The sequence below is a fragment of the Onychomys torridus genome, chromosome X (assembly GCF_903995425.1).
Source record: "Onychomys torridus chromosome X, mOncTor1.1, whole genome shotgun sequence".
Classification (NCBI taxonomy): domain Eukaryota; kingdom Metazoa; phylum Chordata; class Mammalia; order Rodentia; family Cricetidae; genus Onychomys; species Onychomys torridus.
This window is the reverse complement of record NC_050466.1, coordinates 26,082,301-26,101,787: the sequence shown is the minus strand read 5'-3', so window position 1 is coordinate 26,101,787 and position 19,487 is coordinate 26,082,301. Positions and strand designations below refer to the sequence as shown.

Sequence of the window (19,487 nt, the reverse complement as noted above, 5' to 3'; positions counted from 1 at the left end):
TCTATTATTATACTTTATTTGCCTATAATTCTTTGTTTAGTGGTAGGGTCAATAAGGATTTACCTTATTTACATGCCTCCAAATTAGCATGTCTATTAGTGTTATTGTTTTGATAGGCTACCATATTGTTGTAGTATCACAGGTATGATACATTCTCATACCTAACAGGCACAATCTAGCCCTAGACTCCCTTTTTCTGTGGCTCTTGCAATCTTTCTACATAATTTCTATGATATTGCTTTGGGTATAAGAATTGTGTTAAAATGTATCCATTATAGTCGAATATTCCATGGTCAATTATTTTCTGCACTTTAAGGAGTTTTGACTTTCTGTAGTGGTCTTCACATGTTACAAAGGTTGTGTTTTATTTTATTATAAGAGGTGGGAGCTAAACTTATCTGTGAGTACACGAATAAGTATTTATTTAAAATAAGTATTTATTTAGAATGCTGATTTATGACAGTAGCAGTTTTACATTCATTTCTAAGATCTATAATCTTACTCAACTCAAGTAGCTTGTTAGGTTTCTAGTACCAGGACTTGAACAAAAATTCCCATGCCCATTTATGATGAAAACACATTGTACAACTGAGCAAATTTATAGTTGAATAAATGAACAGGCACTCATGATTCTGAATGAGGAAGGACCTAACTAGATTTCATTAGGATTCTGCATCAAAGAATATCTGTATTTTCTGCCATCACTTCTTGTCAAGAAAATGTTTAAACTTCATGACAACACAAAGACAAATGTGTTCGTTACTGTCTTGATGTAACCATAAGTTAAAGTAGCACAGATTGCAATAACTGATTGAAATGAAAAAAGAAATTGATGAGAGAAATGTTTGTCTATTTCTTTGTCCACTTTTGAAGAATCAAATAACTAAATCATGACAAGGGGAAATTTGGCTTTCCAGCATCTTGAAATGAACTGATTCTTAGATTGACAGTTGTTAATCCCTTGCGAAACAGGTACAGGTGTGACTACTGCAGAGAATTTTCTGAATTAGGGTTAATTTTTTGTATTATGTTTCAGAAGGAAATAAATGAAGGCATCAAGTAAACATTTGATCTTTAGTGTCTATAGAGGTGCAAGAACTCTAGACACCAAAATTATTATATGTGTTTAGATCCAGTTGTGAAATAATATTTATTAAGTCTCTTTAGTAGTAAGTAATATTTTGTTTCAAAGAACCTCACAATTTTAGCACTGTAGCCTCAAGTTTCCGTGAGCTGCATGTGGCAATCTAAAAATGAGTAGTTCTACAAAGCCAAATGAGTCAGGATCCAATAATGCCATTGCAATTGCACTGAGAATAAAAGTCAGATTGCACTTGTCCAAAGTCTTGGTAAAGTCAGCTTCTAGCCCTCTATTACCTTACTTGGTGTGACTCTCAACTTGCTCCACAATGGATTTTTATTATACTTTCAATTCATCCATTAGTACAGCTATTATAAAATACACTTGAAACAGACTTTAAAATGTCTGAAATGCACTACATATGCCTAAAAATTTAATTGTATGAAAATAAATATATGTTGCAAATTTAATAAATAACTTATCTTCATGTATCTATTTACTCTAGGAATAATCAGATTTTATTATAAATTCTGGACATCAAAATTAATGAAATTTTCACTTTGAATTCTTTATGTCATCCATCACTTTATTTGAAAATATAAGAATCCATAGATATGTATCTGGTTCATGTGTCATTAACAAGACGATATTTATTAACTTTTGTCCTTTTCTTCGGTAGGAGGACAGGCAAGATTGAAAGTTGTACTTCATTCATTTAAAACAATATTTGCCCAAATCTCAGCTACCATGGTTCTAGATCGACTGAGAAGGAATATATTTAAAAAATAAGTTAAAAATATTGCATTGTTGCATAATGTAATTAAAGTAAAGATTTCCTTGGTTTACAACTACAAAATCTTCCATATGGAAATTACATTTGTTTTTTAATCTGTTTTATAAGACTAATGCAAATATTAAAAAGTAATGCTAACAAGATTATTGATGCCACATAAAAGTGTTAATTACACATCATATCCTTCCACAGCTAAGTCCTCTAAGAAATGGTTAAATAATTTCCTTCAGTGGAAATGTGAAAATAGCTGAGTCATTTGAGGAATTTCCATAAAATTCATCAGTGCTATCTCACTCCTAAGAATTATGGAAGAAAAGCACAAAATGCAACCCAAATTATATTAAAACTATTGGGAAACAAAAATTATTTTGTTTATGCCACATATGTCAATATATTTCTATCTGTTAGTCATCATACTCTGTAAATGGTAGGTTCTGTAGTAAATTGAACACATCTATATCTGTAAACTTATTATATTGAATTGATGTTATTATTTCTAATATTTGGGAACTTCAACTCATAACAGTCATATTCCTAATATATTTGAAATGTTCCCTTTATGCTTGGTTTTGGAGGTTCTAGCCATGTTTTTATAGTGCAACAGTGAAGCTTAAAGGAATTTTTCCTTTGTAGAAACGCTTTTAAAAGCAACTGCTTTTTGTATGTAGTATTTTTAATTTACTTTTTCATGTGAATCCACTTTCCCTGTCTAATGGTAGCTTTCTAGCAGTTAACTTACAGTTGAGAGCCTGTTGCTCTTTGACCATTTGCTGGGCATGTTAAATAGTAATTATTTTTAAATTCAATCAACATTAAAAATATGGTTTCTTTATACTGGGATCATGTTTTTTAATGATATTCTTGTCTTATCAAATATGAAGTTGCTGGGAACCATTTGTATTAACCTGGTCCACAATTAGTATTTACTGCTTCTCTAGGAAAATTTTTTAAAAAAACCTATACTCTGAGAAGACAAATAAGAAAAAGTTTTCTTTCCTCTGGTATATTGCTTATCACAGAGAATACAGAAAGTATTCTGTCATGCACATCTTTGGCTAGGCATCTTTGTGCAGAGTACAAAATGTGCAACAAACTCTTTGTTGGGCTGCTATTGAGAGTAATTTTCAAGTACAAGTCTTATAACAGTTAAGGGAAAATTTATTATAAGAGTTTTGCAACCCAGGTTAAATTATATGTAGTTTTAAAATACCCAAGTCATTCTTTTTATGTCAATCCTGTTTTCTAATTGCTTGCCATTACTAAGAAACAACACAAGGTGGAAGATATTGAACTGTACATTGTGATGTTCCTAGGATCTTTATTCTTGCCAATATCAGAAATATGACTCATCTACATGCATCTGGCAATTTTCTGGCTATAGATAACATATGCTGGTCTGGGCTGCAAGTATTCAAACTAGAAACATTACAGTTCAATGAGAAATTGAGAACTGTGAAGTTGAAAAGAAATTGTATATTTAAAGGTTTTAAAAGTAAACTGCTTCAGCTGACCTATTTGTGTTTGACCCTTTGCATAACTAAAACTATGATAAAGGCAGATTCCTTCTTTTTTTTGACTCAGCCTCATGATTCCTAGCCTGACATGCCCATGCCCAAGTGATTTATTATTAATGTCTTGAGTAACAATATGCACATACCAACTCATTTTGCCAAAGACCAAGAAACACAATGTTGAAATGGTGTGTTGCTCCTTAGCTCAAATAAACCCCTTAATGGAGATTATTGTAACTACTCTGAATGTACTTTATTTTTCTCCATTCATTTTCTTTCTCTGGGTGCGAATTTAGTTATAATTATGAGCTTAAATTATAGCACAATTTTCTATTATGTCATATATTTTCTATTTTAAATAATTGAAACTTCAATGGTGTGTTAGAAATTAAATATAATATCCTTTTGATCAAAACTCTTAATTTCTATTATAAAAGCATATTAATTATAAAATAAATAAGTGTAAGCAATAACAAAAGAAAACTGAAGCACACTGACATTTTGTTTAGAATTCTGGTTTCTTTTATCTAGAATTCAGATGAGTTTTCATTCTTAAAATTGTAGTTTCTGGGAACTGGAAAATGGGGAAGGGAAACCATAATCTGAATATATTGTATGAAATTTCAATAAATTAAAAAAACAAACAAAAGCAATTTACAAATAGGTGCATACAGAGGAGAAAAATCAGCAGTTGGAGCTCTATGGCAGTCAGCTTCCTATCAGGCAACAGAAATCCCTCTAGTAATGTGTACTGGAAAATGCTAACATAAAAAATTAACCAGTAGTAACTAATGAACTTCTAAGGGCAGTACAGAGTCACTTCATAAGAGACAATGTGGCTACTTCCTCTTATGATGAGAGAAATGACCAAGGGAGTAACACATTTGGGAGAGGTTCTACTCAGTGGCTGTGGATGTCAGGAACAGGGAAAGCTTCATAACCTAGGATACTCCTTGTGAGCTACACAGACACCCCTTTCCTAATTGTGCACATGGCATACTACAACCCTTTCCTGCATGAAGTGCTGTCTATGGTGTAGTAGGAATCTTAAAAGTTCTTATTAATGAAACCAAACCCGAGGCCAGTTATTGGGGTGATTGCTGGAAGATCAGAGAAGCAGAACAAGCCACAACTATTTCACCTTGCTAGGTCCTCAGGTGATCCTTTTTCCTCAGCTGGTCTTGTTTCTTCAGACTGCAGCTTCTGAGTCCTCCATATGAATCTCAGCTGAACTGTGTTGCTCCAAAGCCTGAACGCTTAACCAACCAGATGCTTAACTAACTACATGCTTTTTCCTCTTTAGTTCGTGGTCCTCACACCTTATATACCTTTTCTTTCTGCCCCCACTCCCTGGGATTAAAAGCGTGGGTCACCATGCTTAGCTGTTTCTAAAGTGGCCTTGAACTCAGAGATCTGGCTAGCTCTGCCTCCCAAGTGCTGGGATTAAAGGTGTGTACCACCACCGACCAACTTCTGTTATGGTTTACTCTTCCCATTTTCTAGCCACCATTTCTGGCTCTGTTCTAGTGGCTGTCTGTTCCCTGCCCCCAGGTATGTTTATTTCGGGAACACACACTATTTCAGGGAACACAATCCCCACCACACTATGGCCTGCTGCAAACAGTGCAGAGAGTGGCTTCTCCTGGACAACCCTATGGTGGTGCCCCATTTTCTTTCAAACAAATCCTAAAACATGTAGGGCTGGGAAGCAAGGGGTTAATAGCCTAAACTGGCTTTGGGTACATGTACAGTAAAGCAAACTATATCCTTTGAGTGAATTTTTAAGGGAAAAACACTATTTATCCCTTTTCTGCTTATGCATAAATATGCAGATGCATGCTTTTAAGTCATGCATCATGGGAAATGACATGCATAATAAAATAAAGCTTTCATTGCCCAAGCTCATCATTTAAAACAGAATACTACTCATACACCACCCTTAGAAATCAACTCTTCCTCCTTTTGGGCTCCATTGAAGAAAGTCTCAAACAATAAGAGATGCCCTTGAGTATTCTAACTTAAGGAACTGTCTGTTGTATGTCTGATCTGTACTCTCAGTTTGTTTCTGAATAATTTTCCTTGTAAAATTTAAATGAATTAAGCAAAATGCAAATAAGTTTCCATTCTTAAAATCATGGGGTCTACTATTGCTCTGATGGTTATTTTAATGTAGCCAAATTTTAACTAGACATTTTCTGTTTTGGAACATTTATTTCTAGCCTTCTTTTGCTACTTTAATTAGCATATTGTAAGCTAATTTTAACATATTGTAGGTAAAGTTTTGTCTATATCCATTAGTATTTACCCAGAATAATCTCAAACAATTGGGATTCTTGTTCTTGGATGAAACAAAACTGAAATTTGAAATCATTTGCTTAATATTGAAATACGTTCTCAAAAAAAAAAATGTTCTGTTGTTTATGGCAGCCACAGTTCCAAAATTCTGTAGTGATGATATGAGAAAATATTTGCCACGTGGATACATAAGAAAATATTTTTTTAAACCTCCTTTTACATATTTATTGGAAAATTTAATTTATTGTGAATTCTCTTTACATATAATTTGTTTTTTAAATAAATTGGTTGTTTTAAAATGAAAGCATGGCAATTCTTAATTTATTAAGAATAGCTGAGGGTTGGGGATTTAGCTCAGTGGTAGGGCGCTTGCCTAGCAAGCACAAGGCCCTGGGTTCTATCCTCAGCTCAAAAAAAAAAAGAATAGCTGACACAGGGAGACTGCATGGGACCTGCCTAAGTCCTCTACATGTGTGTGACAGTTGTGTAACCTTGTCTCTTTGTGGGACTCCTAACAATGTGAGCAAGGGCTGTCCCTAATGCTTTAGCGGTCCCTTGGGACCCTATTCCTCATACTGGATTGCCTTGCCCAGCCTAAAAACAAGGGGAGGAGCTTAGTCTTACTGCAACTTGATATGTCATGCTTTGTTGATATCCATGGGAGGCCTGCCCTCCTCTGAACAGAAATAGAGGAGGCTATTTGTCCCTGGCTTTTTCCAATTTGGGGCTCAACAATTCATGTTCTTACAGTCCTCTTTCTCGACAATTGGACACCTAGAGCTCCACTTGGGGCCTGGCTGAGGATATCTGCATCCACTTCCATTAATTATTGGATGAGAGATCTAGCATGACTATTAGGGTGTTTGGACATCTGATCACCAGACTAGGTCAGATCAGGCTTTCTCACGACCATTGCCAGCAGTCTACAGAGGATGTATCACTGTGGATTTCTGGGGGCCATTCCAGCTCTCTGCCTATTCCTGTTCTCATGTGGTCTTCATTCATCATGGTCTGTTATTCCTTGTTCTCCCTTTCTGTTCTTGATCCAGCTGGGATCTCCTGTTCCCCTAAGCTTTCTTTCCCTCAAACCTTGCCCTTCATTACTCCCACTGTTGTCCAGGTTGTTCATGTAGATCTCATCCATTTTTCTGTCATTGGGTGATCTCTGTGTCTTTCCTAGGGTCCCATTTTCTAGGTAGCCTCCCTGGAGTTGTGTAGCAGTCTAGTCATCTTTGTTTTACATCTAGTATCCTCCTATGAGTGAGTACATACCATGTTTGTCCTTCTGAGTCTGGGTTACCTCACTCAGGATGATTTTTTCTAGATCCATCCATTTGCCTGCAAACCTCATGATGTCATTGTTTTTCTCTGCTGAGCAGTACTCCATTGTATATATGTACCATATTTTCTTTATGCATTCTTCAGTTGAAGGACATCTAGGTTGTTTCCAGGTTCTGGCTATTACAAACAATGCTGATATGAACATAGCTGAGCAAATGCCCTTGTGGTATGATTGAGCATCCCTTGGGTATATAGCCAAACGAATGGAAGCACATGAATTATGAACGAACAGTTGTGGAGCCCCCAGCTGGATCAGGCCCTCTGGATAAGTGAGACAGTTGAATAGCTTGAACTGTTTGGGAGGCATCCAGTCTGTGGGACCAGGACCTATCCTTAGTGCATGAGCTGGCTGTTTGGAACCTGGGGCTTACACAGGGACACTTTGCTCAGCCTGGAAGGAGGGGACTGGACCTGCCTGTACTGAATCCACCAGGTTTAAATGAATCCCCAGGGGACTCTTGGCCCTGGAAGAGATGGGAATGGAGGGGTGGGGGTGGAGGGAAGGTAGGACTGGGGGCGGGAGGGGGGAGGACAGGGGAACCCATGGCTGATGTGTAAAATTAAAACACAAATATAATAATGATTTTAAAAAGTCTGAGAAATGAAGAAATAGAGGAGGACTGGATTGAGGGGGAAATTGAGGGGAGGGGTAATGGGACGAGAGGATGAAGTTGAAACTGTGGTCAGGATGTAAAGTAAATAAATTAAGTAAATAAAATATTGAAATAACAAAAAAGATTAGTTGACTCTTAGATAAGCTGGAAACCTAGTGCAATTGAAATTCCCAGGAATCAATGAGGGGGACCCAAGCAATTCACAGCACTGGGGGTTACAGATCCTGACCTTGCCATCTCCTGTAACCAGGCAAGACTTCCAGTGGAGGGATTATTTCACCAACCCAGCTCAAAAGCCTTTGATTTACAATCTTTTCCTGCCTAATAGATGTGCTGGGGTAAAATTAGTGCAGAAATTATAGGCGTGGCCAACCAATGAGTGGTCCAGCTTGAGACCCATACTATCAGAAAAAAAGATCTCATCTCTTACACTGTCTGAAGGGACAGAACCCAAAGACTGGATAGCTCAGAGACCTAGGATAGAACCAAACAAGACTGGCAAAAAAAAAAAAAAAAATGAAATGATTTCTAATGATAGTCTGCTATACTCATAGATTGTTGCCTAGCTCAATTATCAATCAGAGATGCTTCACCCAGGAACTGAAGGAAATAGATGCAGAGACCCACAGCCGAATATTAGGCAGAACTCAGGGAATCCTGCTGAAGAGAGGGTGGAAGGATTACAGAAACCAAAGGGCCAAAGACACCACACGAAGAATCACAGAATCAACTAACCTGGTATCAAGGGGGCTCACAGAGACTGAACTGATAACCAGGGAACCAGCATAGAATTTACCTAAGCCCTCTGCATATGTACTGCAGTTGTGTGGCTTGGTTTTCTTTTCAGACTCCTAACAGTAAAAGCAGGGGATGTCTCTGAATCTGTTGCCTGTGTTTGAGACCCTTTCCTACTACAGCCTTAATAGGAGAGGAGGTAACTAATGTTACTGCAGCTTGATATTGCCATGGTTGTTTGATGTCCATAGGAAGCCTGTGCCATTCTGAAGGGAAACAGAGTAGTGGGTGAGGGGGAGAAGGAGAGAGAGACTGGAAGGAGATAAGGAAGGATAAACTGCAGTTGGAATGTAAAATATAATAATTAAAAAAGCTGAAACACTTTTAATGCTTTCTAAATTTTTGACACAACATCATCTTATTACTTTAGTGTGCCTTTGTATGGCTTCTGATTTTGTTATAATGAAATGTGTGTATAAATACTTTTTTCTCTTCAATATTACCATTTCATACTGCTGGAAACATTTATGTTAAAATTTATATATATTTTGTCATTCTCTATCACAGTGGTAGAATCTGAAGTATGATGTAATAAAACTTTGAAATGATTAGAGTTCAAATATTATATTCATCATATTATTAAATCTTTGAAAAATTGTTAATAAATCAAGTACCTACCAGATTAACAAAAGTGATAGAAATAATCATGATATATATAGGATGTATCCTCAGTTACTGACAGAATGATTTTCTTTTAGTACTCAGACACGTCTATGGATTCAATTTCTTGTAGCATTCAAGTTAGAGGCATTTTATATGATAAGATAGATTTTCTAGAACTGTCATTATAACTTTAATTTTTAAACTTCAAGGTTCCCTATATTAAACTCTGTTACATGCATATTTTGTTGTTGATCTGAGTCTAAGTCCCAAAGATGAATGACTTCTTACTAGTTTTCCAATTAAGTATCGATAAGAGCGTTTAGTAGTTTATACTAGTCAATTAGAAAATGTGAAAATGTTAAGTGAAATAGAACTGCCCCATCCTTTATTTAACTGTTGATGTTCAGTAATTGAAGATAAAATATATTTTTATATTTTGAAGTGACATGCTCTTAGGTTTATTCTTTTGATAACAACAAGAGTGTCAACTTATTACAAATTGAAAAGGTATTGAAATTGGATTGTAAATATAACTAGCACTTAACAATAGTAAGTCTTGTAAACTTGGAAGAGATTTTTATGCTTATCCCTGAGGATCTTTAGTCCATCTTTTAGTTAAACTAGGCAAAGCTTGGGGAGCCTCACCAAAGACAGGGGTCTTGCAGGAGCCAGAGAGACCAAGGACACTAAGAAAATAAGGCCCACAGAATCAACTAAGCAGGGCTCATAAGGACTCACAGAGACTGAAGTGACAGTCATGGAGCCTGCATGGGTCTATTCTAGGTCCTCTGCACACATGCAGTGGTTGATTATCTTGGGGTTATTGTTGGACTTCTGACAGTGGGAGTGAAGGTTGTCTCTGACTCTTTTGTTTGCTCATGGGATGATTTTCCTCCTACAGGGTTGCCTGGTCCAGCCTTAATATGAGGAGAGGTACCCAGTTTTATTATAACTTGACATGCCATGTTTGGTTGACATTACTGGGAGGCCTGCTCTTTTCTGAAGGGAAATACAGGAGGAGTGGTTTTTGGGGGAAAAGAGACTTGAGCTATGTGTATGGGGGTACTGAGACGAGGTAAGAGAAGGGAGGCTGCAGTAGGGATGCACTGTATGAAAGAATAAATAAAAATAAAAATAAAGGTTTTAATTAGTCCATCTAACAATAAAAATAAATTATGAAAACATGATTAATTTTTAACTATTTTCCTACAACTGTGGATGATTAATAATATAATAAATTTTTGTCTATGAATAATCTTTTATTTAATGCATTAAACATGGTCTATTAGTGTATTGCACATGGCTAGCTATCCATTATTTATCACTGCAGATTAATGCACTGCATAACAAGACTACAACTAACTGAGGAAAACAGAAGAATAGTCCTTTTTAGGTTGAAATGTGCTTAAGGTCAGAAACTCCACCTCATGGAGCTAAGATTTAATGGGCGGAGTGAAAAGCAAAATTGAAATTATAAAATCGCTCCACTAGAAAGAAAATACCGCAGTTTAAATTAAAAAATAAATAGTTCAATCTCTTTTATATTTAAGAATTTGAAGAAAAAACAATCCTATTTGAATACAATTCCTTACATACCCACTTCATTAATGGAACTAGCCTTGATACTATATTTGTTTGCCAAGGCTGGTTTAGGGAATTAATGAAACTTAAGCCACAAAGTGATATCAGTTTCACATACTGAATGTGAGGTTGCTTTGTATCTAAGGAGAGATGATATTTATAGGAAGGAATGAAGCAACCAAGATACATTCATTTTTAGGAAGGCTAGATAGTGTTTCTCTAATCACCTAATCCTTACCCTGTCAAATATGTGGTCTCTACACATGCTCTTTTCTATCATGAGGCACTTAGTGCATGACACATCATTTTTCCAAATTGCCACAAAGTCTTTGGATTACATTCTGCCATATCCAAATTTATTATTTTCCCACGGCAATTCAAATTTGCAGCTGTTTCTGACTTTGAAGCATTTCATCTTTTCTTAAATGACAGTGTCTCCAACCCCTCTCTATTTTTAATCTTCTGTCTTTCTCTATCTGTTTTTCCCTTTCTTACATGCACAAACATCATTCATCAATAACTGTGGCCTGAATGTCAAATATTTTTATAATGTGAATGTTAGAAGAAGCCAGTTACTAATACTTATTTCATAGCAAATTACTTTATCCAACACTGTGGTATGTTCAAAGCTCTTTATTGTGGGATTGATGGATTTGTTGGGCACATATATTATTTGGGAAAAGGGATTTTCTCCATTGAGAACATAGTGAACCTACTTCCATAAAATACTTATCCATTAAAAACAACAATAGTGAAATGTCTTTTACTAAACTAAATTTTACTTAGAATTTCTTCATAAAATTGATATACTGAAAAATATTTTTATTATTTGTTTTGTAGTTATCCTTAAATTCCGAATTACTTTTACTTTACACTTTTCTGAAAACTTATAGTACACAAGCATTTAATTGCTTTTACATATTTATTAGCTGAGTGTTTCATACAACATCTTTTGAGCATATTCATTTATACCATCAACTCTTCCCTCCCTCCTAAGTTTGTGTCCTTTAAAAAATGTATGGATATATTGATTTATTGTGGTTTCTTTAGTTTTTATTTTATACTTGCTTGTTTGTATTTTTGTTTGTTTGCTTTCTAAAGAGAGAAATAAAAGAGAGTGTAGAGTTGAGTGGGTGAGTAGGTGGAAAGGATATAGGATGAGTTAGAACAAGGGAAACTGGTCAGAATATATTATATGAAATTCCTTTTTTTTCAATTAAGAAAGAAAAAAATCTTGATTTTATGTGTTTGGATGTTTTCCCTCAATGTATTTAAGTGTAGTGAATCAGTGCTATACCCATGAAGACTAGAAGAAAGCATCAGATACCCTGAACCTGTAAGTACAAAGGCTTGTGAGCTGCTCTATGGATACCTAGGACAAAATCACAGTCCTCTGCAACAGCAAGAATACTTAATTGTAGAGTCATCTCTTCAACCTATGTGTTTTTCATTTATGTATGTATGTATGTATGCATGTATGTATTTATTTATTTATTCATCCATTTATTTGTTTATTAAAACACATCAAGACTAATTTCTGTTCATCAAATCCTTTTTAATATGTGGTCTTTTACAGAAGTATGATCAATTTATCAGGGTCTACACTCTTAGAGTAAACTCTCTCTCCCTTTCCCTGAAGTTAACAATTATCCATGGATAACAGGCATACTTTATGCCCAACATCTACCTTCATGGTGGGATCATGTCTTGTTTGGGCATGTCCAGGTCTTTTCCATGCTGTCTCAAATGATGTTGAATTCATATGTGCAGCTGACCTACGATGCTCAGAAAACACTGCTACCTTTTACATAAGCACTCCTTCAGGCTCTTGCCCTCTCTTGGCCCCCTCTTCCACAATGATCTTTTAGCCTTAGGACCAAAGAATGGGGTATATATGTTCTATATGTTTCATTTAGGGTTGAGTATTCTGAAGTGTCTTATTATCTTCATATTGGCCAATGGGTCTCGATGTTGATCCTCATCTACTGCAAATAAAAGTTTCTCTGATGAGAACTGAGAGGTCCATTGATCTGTGAGTTTAATAAAGTATTTAAATGTCTGTGAGAATACACAAAGGTATAATTTTATTTAAGAAGTGTAACAAAATCTCTGATGTTAGGTAGATGGCTCAGTGGATAGAGCACTTACAGCACAAGTATGAGGAGTGGCGTTTGGCTACCCAGCACTCAAGTGAAACTAAATCAAACTAAGTTTCAGCACCAAAGGAAAAAATCAGTGAACTGACACTCTGAAGAACGAAATAAACTATTGAAAGTTATACATATAACAAGAGGAATGTATCTAGAATGTATAAGGGATTCCAAATAATCAGTAACCCAAATCCAAAAGCTCAATGTACTTTCAAAAGACATTTTAGAAAACATATATTGCCAACATGTAAAATGTGATTATTTGGGAAAATCAAATCCTCGATGAGATGTCACTTATCACTTCATCCCAGTAAGATGATTGTTATGAAAAATAATGAAAACAATAAGCATTGGAATAAAGGTGGAAAGAGGAAAACCCTTATACATTGTTGATAGGATTATAAATTAGTGCATTTTTTTTTTTTAATGGAAAGCAGCATGGGGATTTCTTCACCAATTTAAAACCAAGATTCCTATATGAATCTGAAAAGTTGCTAGTTTGATACAAATAAAATTTAAATGAAATAACTACATTGAAGTGGCATCTTCTCTTTTATGTTCATCACAACACTCTTCACAATAAACAATAAATGAAAACAAACTAAGTATACAGAACAAATTACTACTCAGTCAGACTAACTGTAAATATCCATAACTTTTTAGTAGATAGGAGAAACTAGAGAGTATGACACGAAAAATTCAGGAATAGAAAATATCACTTGTAAACATGATTTAATATGTTAGTATGATTGAAGCTGAGAGAACTGAAGGCTGGCTTCCGGGAGCTGGGTAGAATAATAGGGAGAAGCTACCTTGGAAATAATAATAATCAATGGGAACTAAGTGATAGCAGAACTCTTTTGTCAGTTCCTTCCAAGTTGGATTAGCTATAGATTATAGTTATGCATGACATTGCTCAAAATGGCAGAAGAAAACATTTGTAAAGTTCCGATACATTATATAACATATACCTATTAAATCCCATTAATATGCCCAGATTTGTTCTCATTTGTCAGTTAATATATCTGAGTTCTGAAGTCTAAGCTTTATTTGATGAATACTATATAATTCTATATAATATTTAATACTATGATTCCCATTATTATAGAAAAAGGAGGAAACTGCATGTTGTGACACAGACTTAAAATTTCAGCATTCTCAAGGATTATGAGAAGTTTGAGTTCAACCTGAGCTACATTGTGCCACGCCTGTAAAACAACAAATAAAAAGGAGTACCAACATAGAAAAGTAGAGAAATAAATTTGTGATTGAAATCAATTTCATAATATCATTTTCTCTTTGGTACTTTCAGTTCTGGATCATTATAAAGGAGTGATGCAAGTGATTAAGATAGCCATGAAATTACTCCATGAAAAGACATTGTAGATGTAACTGGCTTGTTAAATAAGAAACACAGAACCAATTGCAGAGTTAAAATCCACGAGGTCAGAGCAAGAGCGGAAAACCTTACCCTTCCCTGCTTCTGCTGGTCTTCCTCTCTGCAAGAGACCTACTTCTCTGTGTGTCTTGTCTATTTATAGACTTTCTGTTCTGTTTTCTCATTGGTTGTAAACTCAGCCACATGACCTCCTCATCACTGCCTGTTTGTACAGACCTCCAGGTCTTCTATGGTTGGTATTGATATTAAAGGTGTGTGTCTGCCATGCTGGCTGTGTCCTTGAACACACAGAGATCTACCTAGCTCTGCCTCCCAAGTGCTGGGATTAAAGGCATGCACCACTACTGCTCAGCTTCTGCTCTGGCTTGCTCTGACCTCAAGGCAACTTTATTGACATACAAATAAAATCACATTTCAATACAAATAAAATATCACTATAAGACATAGTGATTTTAACCTGTCTAATATTTATTTTATCCATGGTTTTAGCTAATGAACTTGAAAGAGAATCACTTAGCCAAGATATATATTAGAACCTCTAATAGTCAATATCGTTCAGCAATAATTAATATTCTAACTCCATTGTTATAGTACAATGTGATAGAGTGAACTCTGCCGTCTATATATAATCACTAACTGAAACCACCCACAATGGATGAAGTCATACTTCTATGACACAAAACTTAAAACTCCAGAAAATACAAAGACGTTCATAATGTTTACTGTTTGTGTTAATTTTCTGAAGAAGGAGATACAAATTTAACAACATCCCAGTTTAGAAAACATGTTAAGATTTAATGTTTTTAAACTTTGAAATTTAATGCTTTCATTTGCTGTGCTTTGATTAGAAGCATGTAGACATGTTTTGCCTAAGGTGTAGATATTATAAACAACAAAAATACTTAGAGGGATTTCATGTTGTACCATGTATCTCCCCAACTATATAGGATAGGATATTAAAATTTCGCTGGCACAGTGTATGACTAAGACTACAATGAGAGCTATAAAAAAAACTTAACATGAATTTTCTTGTGACAGTTATATAATTTAGAATAGGAAACATTAACTCATTCCCATTATTATGAAAAAAATCTACCTTGTTAGTATTTATCTTTCACATTTTCATTTAAGAACAGCTCAAACACAGAGCAAGATGGAAAGAAAATGTACTTGATCAAGATAATTAATTGTGTTACACTGTGAGTACTTTTCATATTGCAATGGGATTAATACTGGATCAAAAAGAATCAATTATTTAGAAATTACAATTTTAAGATAATTCATCTGTTTTAATTTTTTTTCACTGTGAAAACAATGTGGCTCAGGATTCTTTACAGAAGCTATGAAAAAAAGCAAATATTTTTATTTCCCTTGCATGAGGGAACAGAACTCCAGGCTTATTTGATATTTGAATTCATTGAAGCCTGTTATGTGGGCACTGAGCTCTAAATGAACTAAAGAAAACACATTTATCCTGTACTGCAGAAGCAAAAATAAAACCTCAATGCCTCATTTTGCTGATAGTTATTCTTTGATGCTTACTATGGGTTCAGTGTTCAGAAATGGCATAGAGAATAATAAACACATAAAGAGTGTTAAGAGAGGGAACAGAGTTGAAAAAGAGTGGACTGTTCTGTGGTGCGTTCTTGTTACAGTGTATTTGTCATAGATTGCTGTAATTGCACACAGACTCTTTTTGAGCACGTATCCAGGGTACTTCTTTTGAGAAGGAAAGGCGATTCTTGCCTGCTGTCATTCAGCACACTGTTTGGCAGATCTCTGGAGAGGCAGCACTGGCTTTCAGACAACAACTTGATTTCTTGTCAAAATATCTTTTAACATCTGGCTCAAAAATATTTTTATGACAATAAGCATGCCCAAGTCTCCTGCTCAATAAGCCTGAAAATTCAATAAGTGCTTGGAATGCTGAGACTAAGCTACCTCATAGTGAGCAGCTGTCACAGAATTTGCAGAATATTCCTGCTGACCTGGACACAGTGAACTGATGCAATTCTGCCAGCTTCAAGACATAAACAGAGAGAAGAGAAAGCCATCCAACACCATACAGATGTTCCTGCTCACCATTACACAGCAGCCTGCACATTTAGTGTGACCTATAACAGAGAAAAAGAAACACCAGGAATCCTTATGCTTTTGGAGGGATTGCAATAGCAAAGTACCTAGTGTTAGTATTCAAATACATGAATGGTTTTTACTTACCAATAGGTGTCATTTGGATCAGCAGTTAATGCCAGCTTCTTGCTACTACATCACATGTAGTACTGCATGTGAGACATGTTCAGTTTAAGTATTCTTTGGAAATAGTTCCAATTTAGTCATTGCATTCACTACCACTAGACTTTAAGGTCTATTCCTAAAGAGTATACTAAATTATAGTATTAAAAATGGCCATCCTTGCCTCTTACATGCTGTGCCCATATTAGAGTTACTTGATTTTGCCTAACTTACTGTATGAGTGCTTTGGTATATTTTCAAGTATAAATTTTCAATTTATAATATTAATGCTATAGCAAATATAGCAGTATTCAATAAAATTCCTACACATAGGTAAAATACTTGCATTTGCAATTAAAAGTTATGATCATGTAACAGCGCTTATTCTAAGAAAGGATGAAAAACCTTGTGCCCATTCCCCCTAATGCTTTCCCCTGAATTTTGTGTATCAAACCATCTGTGTCTTACTGTCGTAGCAAAACTGAAAACTTGAAAGACTGATCCTGCTTCAAATAGAAATCTCTGCACTAAGGCTTTCCCATCCTCACTTTCCTGATTTCATGCTGTTATAGCCGGACTCTTCTTTTACTTGGCTAGATTTTTTTTCTGTCTAGGCAGAGTGGATTTAAGTTGGATATGATCAGGATGTATTTCCCACATGCCTCATTTTATTGTTCATGCATTTGTGGATTCCGGCCTTCCTCTGGGAAACAACTTAAAGCACTCATCTCACTTTGAGCAGCTATCCTATCTTTACTAATTCTATACTTGGCCTAACAAGGTCACAATTGTTCCTTTGCACAGTTATATTGAAGGGCCAGTCAGGCGCAAACAGTGGGAATGATTCAAGTGAGCTATGTAGGAAATACTGTTACATATCTTCACTAATTTTCTGAAATATAGAAAAGAAAATCTATGGTTTGGGATTTAAAAAAAGACACAACAACTAAAATTTTGAAATCTTTATTATATTTCTAAACACATAAGGCACATCAGTGCTAAAATGTAAGAGAGTAGGGAATTTCATATATGAAGAAAAAAATTAGTAGCTTCCAGCTTCCCACCCCCCCAACCCTTTTCTTTCCCATTTACTACTTGCAAACCCTCTAGTTTAAGTATGGAGGAGGAGGAATTGCTCCAGTGTTATAAGGAAAAAAATAAGGCAACAGAGGAGAACCAAATCTCAGGGGAGAAGCAAAGGGAGAAGGCATCACAGGAACTGGACTGAACGCTGGTGGTTGAGGTGGCATGAAGCAGTAAGCAGTAGAGCAAGGTAAGCCTGAAACACTGGTTGACAAATGGAGAGGAGGTCTCTGCTGCCAATTATCCACAGGGTGCCTTGGGCTTCCCTGTGGGAAAGAAACATGGGCCAGGCTGCCGTTGTATGCCATTCTACGATTTCCTGGAGTCACCTCCATCATTATCCCCGATCTAAGTGTGGGGACATATCGAGGGCCTCGTGACTGTGGGCCCCTTGGTAGAAAGAACCCTTGGGATCTAGGCACAGGCATATATGGCTTTGAGCTATTGCCGTTTCCCTCACTAACCGCACTAACAACTCTTGGACCTTCAATCATCAGTGCCATTGGGCTTCCAGAGATTTCCTGGGACATATTAATAGAATCATGATCCTTCTTGTTCTGGCTCTCCAGGCCCTCCGAGCTGTTTACTTCTGTTGCTAGGGACTCTTTCTCAATAGCAGGTGTTAGTGTAAAAGGGTGTCTCAGAGCTCTTGGATTTTCAAGAATGCTGGCTCCTGGTATCGGCACAGTGAAGGGGGGTCTCAGGAGGACCCGAGGGCAGGCCCAGAACTCTGTATCATCTTCATCATCCTGCATGCACTTCAGACACCAAAGTGGGACATTGTGCTGTGTCTCCCTGCTTCCATTTTTGTCCACCGGTACCATTATGGATGAACAGCTATGCCCTGCAAGCCTTACAAAAACAGAAATGAATATTTAATTAAAATGGAAATGTATTTCCCAGAAAATATTTCAAGCATGTGATTAAATTCCTGAAACATTCAGGGAATGAAGGACTACAGTTTTTTGTTTTTTTTTTTTTTTTTCTCCTCTATGTAGTCTGGCAAATACTTTCTTATCCTACTGACACCCCCCCACCCCACATCACCATAAGTCCCTTTAATAACAGATTACATGATCACCAATAACAGCTGCCCTTCGATTATCAGTCAAAGGTAGTAAAAAGTGTCTATACAGCCTAGTTTGTTTCCTAGTGGACAGAAAATAGCAGCAGCTAACCGACTAAGCCCAGAATTCAGATTCTGGCAGGAATGTTATGAGAAGTCTCTAGGGAGTGGGGGCAGGGACAGGGCTTTACATTCTTTCACAGAAGTCAAAGATTCTATTTAAGCATTCTCTTTCTTTATGATACACCACAGTCAAACTAAATCTTACTAAAACTTACTTTTCATTTAACCTGTATCAGAATCTGTTAGAAGACAATTTCCTCGTGACATAGCTCTGCTGTTTAGGGCTTTGTAACTCATTTCAACCTTACATTTAAAATCATTAGTGTTTTATACTCTTAAAATCAGTACTCTTGTCTACAATCACCTTCTTTTACTTTTGCCTGTGATCCCCACCAATACCACTTTTGACCCTCTTGTCCCTGCCCAAGTAACACAGTAATAACATTCATATAGTATTTTGCTTTCAAATGTAAACCGAGAGTTACTCAGTTTCACACTTACCCACTTTCAGTACAAGCCATGTGGAAATAAGATCAAGATCACCTTCATGAGGTGGTAGAGCAAACAAGTTGAACACTCAGAGCAGCCGAGTAGTCTGGAGAATTGATTCTTGCTTCTGCCTCAGAGAGGTCTGGCAACTGGAATGAAGGCAGGAAACAACTGCTTTTTTCTACACTCAGAGTTCTACTAGTGAAGTCATCAGTTGCTAGGCAAAGGAGAGAGGGAGGCAGACAACAGGGAAGGGGGAGGGATAAAACTGTATACTCCTTTGAAGCTAAATGTGGAACTGTTTTTGGCACAGTAACAGTTGGACAGGAAAGACATTTCCTAAATCAACTGTGCTGCAGACCAGTTGGAAAGACAAACCATTTCAAAC

General features: G+C 36.1%; 1 protein-coding gene across 2 annotated transcripts; it reads right to left on the bottom strand.

Moving 5' to 3' along the window:
• Positions 1 to 17,490: 17,490 nt before the first annotated feature.
• On the bottom strand, positions 17,491 to 19,238 carry Prr32 (proline rich 32). Of its 2 annotated transcripts, XM_036175537.1 has the most exons (3): positions 19,112 to 19,238; positions 17,946 to 18,333; positions 17,491 to 17,747 (listed from the first exon to the last, which is right to left on the bottom strand). In XM_036175537.1, exons 1-3 carry the CDS (start codon positions 19,129 to 19,131, stop codon positions 17,505 to 17,507), a joined length of 651 nt encoding a protein of 216 aa, XP_036031430.1. In that variant the 5' UTR covers positions 19,132 to 19,238; the 3' UTR covers positions 17,491 to 17,504. The 2 variants fall into 2 exon arrangements, with proteins under 2 accessions (XP_036031430.1, XP_036031429.1); XM_036175536.1 differs by having other exon boundaries at positions 17,491 to 18,333.
• Between the last annotated feature and the right edge of the window lie 249 nt (positions 19,239 to 19,487).

Coding starts and splice junctions, on each gene's coding strand:
- Prr32 (XM_036175536.1), bottom strand. CDS start 19,131: ATGGCTTGTACTGAAAGTGG. Junction 18,334..19,111: donor ATGGCTTGTACTGAAAGTGG/GTAAGTGTGAAA, acceptor TGTTTTTGTAAG/GCTTGCAGGGCATAGCTGTT.